We start from the raw sequence: 4,220 nt of genomic DNA, 5'->3' as shown, positions 1-4,220 counted from the left end.
CGCGGCCAAGGGGGCTCACCCGGAGGGCAGGTGGTTGCCCAGCTTCCTCTTGGCGCGCATCACCAGGTACTGGCAGATGCTGCCCGTCTGCTCCTTCATCCACCGGATGTCTTCTGGAACGTCGGGCAGCCACTCCAGCAAGCTGAGGATAGTCAGGAGGCACCCCTTAGAGGCTGCAGCCCACCTGTTGGCTGGGCCCCCGGCACGGGCGCCCTGGTCCCCGAGTGAGCCCCTGCTCGGGTCCAGCCCCTCTCCCCTGGCGCGCTCCCCACCCTCACCGGATGGTGAAGGACACGGCACTCTCCAGCGGCAGCGTGTAGGGCACCATCATGGCCGTGGCCAGACGCACGGGCAGCATGTTGGAGAGTGTGGTCATCAGGTCTTTGGGTTCCACGCAGGCCTCCAGCAGGGCTGTGGCAGGAGGTTGGCAGCTGGTTGGGGATGTGGGGCCAGCCCGCAGCTGCTGTGCTGGCCATCTCTCCCCTGGCCCGGCCCCCTCCACCCGCCTCCCCTCCGTGGCTCACCCTCATTGAGTCTGGCTGGCAGGTGCTCCAGAATGTGATCCTCCCCGGGGGGCTGCGAGTGGCCCTCCAGGTGGACCCTCTCTTCAGCCCCTTCAGCCTCCTCAGCTTCCTCTTCCTCGCGGCCATGGTGAGGGGTGGGGGGCAGCGCCAGCAAGGGGTTGGGCTGGTTCAGAAGACCTGGAGAGGGGGAGGGGGAGGAAGGAAACCACTCTAGAGTCAAGATCAGCTCCCAGGTGGTTGGCCACGGGGCGGGGCGGCCCAGCGCCAGTTCTGCCCACCCCACGTTTTGACAGGTGCGCTGGCTGGCCTGCCCACGTACCGTTCCTCCGCAGGAAGCGCAGGCCGTCCCGGTAACCCTGCTTACACATCTCTCGAAGCACCTGTGGCACGTTAAGGTAGAGGGAACCAGATAAGCCCCGCGGTCCCCTGGATCCCGCAGCAGCCGCCTCCACCCCGTCCGCTCTCCAGCCACCACAACCCTGGTCCAGCACAACATCCAAGCTAGACCCTGGACAGACAGGCTGCCTCCCTAGGAGAAGACCTGCAGGCCATGGCTACCCCGGCCCTCGGAAGAGGCTAGACCATCCGCCCCAACCTGGGCTCTCAGAAGACATCTCTGTGCGAGCTTTCTCCTCAGTGCTGAGTGCAAATGGGCTGTAGAGCCCACAGCCCTGCGCGGGCTCACCATGGGCTCGGGTGGGAAAAGGGCCTTGGAGAGGCGGTAGAGGTTGCGCAGGTTGAACTGGATGCTGGTGTTTGTGACCCGGAGCTCGTGGATGTTTGTGGAGCTGTCCTGTGGGCAGATGTCACTCTCGCCCGAGAAAGGGGACACGGTGATGGTGTTCTTGAGCTCGTAAAGTGGCAGGTTGTCTGAGATGCCGCCGTCCACGTAGCGCTGCACACACAGGCGCATGGTCAGGGCCTGCAGCCTGTGCTGTCTCCACACCAGGGGGCTGCTGTACTGGGGCCTTTTGCCCACTAGGTGCTGGGTACTCCATCAGTGGCAGGGGGGACAGCAATGGGAACTGCACATCCCCAGAGCCACTCTGTCTCTTGAGTAATAGGAAATGAAGCAAGAGGCAGTGGCGGAGTGAGGGCTGGAGCAGGGGGGTGCCACGGCCCTTCCCCCGCCGTCCCGTGCCAGCAGATCTGCTGGCTCACACAGGGCACAGCCCGGCGGGATACTCACCACCCCCTGGAGGGAGGGAGGGATGAGGCCACAGTACACGGGGATGAAAGTGCTGCAGACATTGGCCTGCAAGGGCAAAGCAGAAGGGAGGTGAGCAAAGGTCCAGGGTCACACTGGGCCTCCCAGCCCCAGAGCCACCAGAGCCACCAGAGCCACCAGAGCCACCAGAACCACCAGAGCCACCAGAACCATCAGAGCCACCAGAACCACCAGAGCCACCAGAGCCACCAGAACCATCAGAACCACCAGGGCCACCAGAGCCACCAGAGCCACCAGAGCCATCAGAGCCACCAGAACCACCAGGGCCACCAGGGCCACCAGAGCCACCAGAGCCACCAGAACCACCAGAGCCACCAGAACCATCAGAACCACCAGGGCCACCAGAGCCACCAGAGCCATCAGAGCCACCAGAACCACCAGAGCCACCAGAACCACCAGAGCCACCAGAACCACCAGAGCCACCAGAACCACCAGAGCCACCAGAGCCACCAGAACCATCAGAACCACCAGGGCCACCAGAGCCACCAGAGCCATCAGAGCCACCAGAGCCACCAGAGCCACCAGGGCCACCAGGGCCACCAGGGCCACCAGAACCACCAGAGCCACCAGAGCCACCAGAACCATCAGAGCCACCAGAACCACCAGAACCATCAGAACCACCAGAACCATCAGAGCCACCAGAACCACCAGAGCCACCAGAACCACCAGAGCCACCAGAACCACCAGAGCCACCAGAACCACCAGAGCCACCAGAACCACCAGAGCCACCAGAGCTCACCTGAATCAGCTCCTCCTTGGAGTTGAACTGGGATATGATGACGTTCTCGCCATCTGAAACACGGGTCAGCGAGATGCCCAGGCGTCCACTGGCACGCTCATGGCTGTCAGCAGGCAGGATCTTCAGCAGGCAGCCTCGGATGGTCTTCACCAGGTTGAAGGAAGGATGCAGGGGGCCCAGGAACCGCTTCCGGGCCTCCTTGGAGACCTCAATGATATTGGCGCCTGCCTCACCTAGGGCAGCAGGGCCAGGATCAGGGGCCAGCACTCCTTCCCCATAGCTTTGTGGCTAGGTTCCTGTTCTCCCCATTAGCCCTGGGGTTCTCCGTGGCCCTGATGGGGCCTGGACCACTGTTGAAACTTCTGTGACCTGTCCCTGGGTAGAGGGGCTCAGGATGCCAAACAACAGGGCCTGGTCCAGGGCGGTCAACAGGTACTGGGACCTGCCCTCTGCCCGGCATTTCCCAACTGCCTGACCCAGTGAGTCATTAGGCTTCGTGTGGTGTGGCAGGACGCCCAGCAGAGGAGGGTGCGGAGGCCCAGCTCCGGCCAGCCTCAGCCTTCACCCACTTGGCCTGCTCTAGACCCACGAAACCCAGCCCAGTGCAGGGGTCACAGCCCGAGAGAGCAGGGGGCTGCCTCCTGGAGACTAACACTGCGTCCCCCTGCAGCCATGGACAGGCATCCCAGCACACCTCTTAGAGGACAGTGGGTGCTGGCCCAGGCCAATACCAGAGTGGCCAGACAGAGGAGGGCTTTGGGGGAGAAAACGAGGACCCAGTTTGGATCAAGAGTTGAGCATGTAAGCCAGGGGTTCTCAGCTAGTGCCTTCCTTTCGGTGGAGGCTGCCCAAGACACCTGTAAGAATCTCAGGGGTGGTGGCCAGCTCAGGGACAGTTCTGAAGGATGTCCTGGGACCAGCCAGCAGACTGGCCTCCGGAAGAAGGGAAGGCACACAGGGCACTGGTGGCACAGGCTTATAATCCTAGCTACTCAGGAGGGCCGAGGTGAGAGGATCGCCAGCCTGGGCATAAATGTCCAGTTAACTGGCAGAAAAACCAGAAGTGAAGGTAAGACTCAGATGGTAGCGCTCCAGCCTTGAGCTCCAGCACTGGCACGAGGTTGGGGGGGGGGTTGGATACGACACAGAGGTGCCCCCCTCTTTCCCTCAGGGCTAGTCAGCTTCCAGCTCCTCAGGGCACCCTTGTCACCTTGATTGCCCCGTGCGCTGGGGGCTGGGCATGAGTTCCCAGGACTCTGGAGGAAGAACGCAGTGTGCTGTAAACACCACCCCCACGTGGCAGCCGGAAGTGTGCCTCACAGCCCAGCCCACAAGGGTCCGGCTCTCCGACTATTGACCCAGAGCCCAAAGCACCCGACCCAAGAAGCAGGCGGGGCAGCCGTCAGCTGGGGGCAGGCTAGGGCAGAGAGCCCTTACTGGCTCCATTAGAGGCCTCAGGAAGGGCCTGGCCGCATGCCCAGCTGGCCTAGGAGGTCGCCAGGCCCCAGGCACCCGGTGGCAGGGGCGGGAAGGGGACTGGGACAGAGAGGGCCCCGCCCCGACCTCTACCTCTTCAGTCCCACAACCTGCCCGGCCCCACCCCATCCCCAGGCAGCCCGGACGGCAAAACAAACCAGGGCCGCCCGGGACCCACCCGCACCCGGCCCTGGACCCCAGGCCGGGTTCCCAGGGCGCAGGCCGGGCCCAGCCCAACGACGCCCAGTGCGCG

At 63.7% G+C, this 4,220-nt stretch overlaps 2 protein-coding genes across 2 annotated transcripts in view; both read right to left on the bottom strand.

Moving 5' to 3' along the window:
* The window catches only part of Rplp2 (ribosomal protein, large, P2), a 19,419-nt gene that overhangs the window by 2,255 nt on the left and 12,944 nt on the right, over window positions 1–4,220 (bottom strand). The gene's annotated exons all lie outside the window — the stretch shown is intronic.
* The window catches only part of Pnpla2 (patatin-like phospholipase domain containing 2), a 17,624-nt gene continuing 13,410 nt past the window's right edge, over window positions 7–4,220 (bottom strand). The window contains exons 2-8 of the mRNA XM_013033350.1: window positions 2,492–2,779; window positions 1,714–1,779; window positions 1,210–1,419; window positions 844–904; window positions 525–701; window positions 279–411; window positions 7–142 (exon numbers count right to left, since the gene is read on the bottom strand). Of these exons, the coding sequence (XP_012888804.1) occupies window positions 16–142; window positions 279–411; window positions 525–701; window positions 844–904; window positions 1,210–1,419; window positions 1,714–1,779; window positions 2,492–2,779 (1,062 nt within the window). The 3' untranslated portion in view covers window positions 7–15. The remainder of the gene's footprint in view (window positions 143–278; window positions 412–524; window positions 702–843; window positions 905–1,209; window positions 1,420–1,713; window positions 1,780–2,491; window positions 2,780–4,220) is intronic.

The sequence above is a fragment of the Dipodomys ordii genome, unplaced genomic scaffold (genome assembly GCF_000151885.1).
Source record: "Dipodomys ordii isolate 6190 unplaced genomic scaffold, Dord_2.0 Scaffold166, whole genome shotgun sequence".
Lineage (NCBI taxonomy): Eukaryota > Metazoa > Chordata > Mammalia > Rodentia > Heteromyidae > Dipodomys > Dipodomys ordii.
Note: the sequence above shows the minus strand (reverse complement) of the source record. Positions and strands in the feature narration are given on the sequence as shown.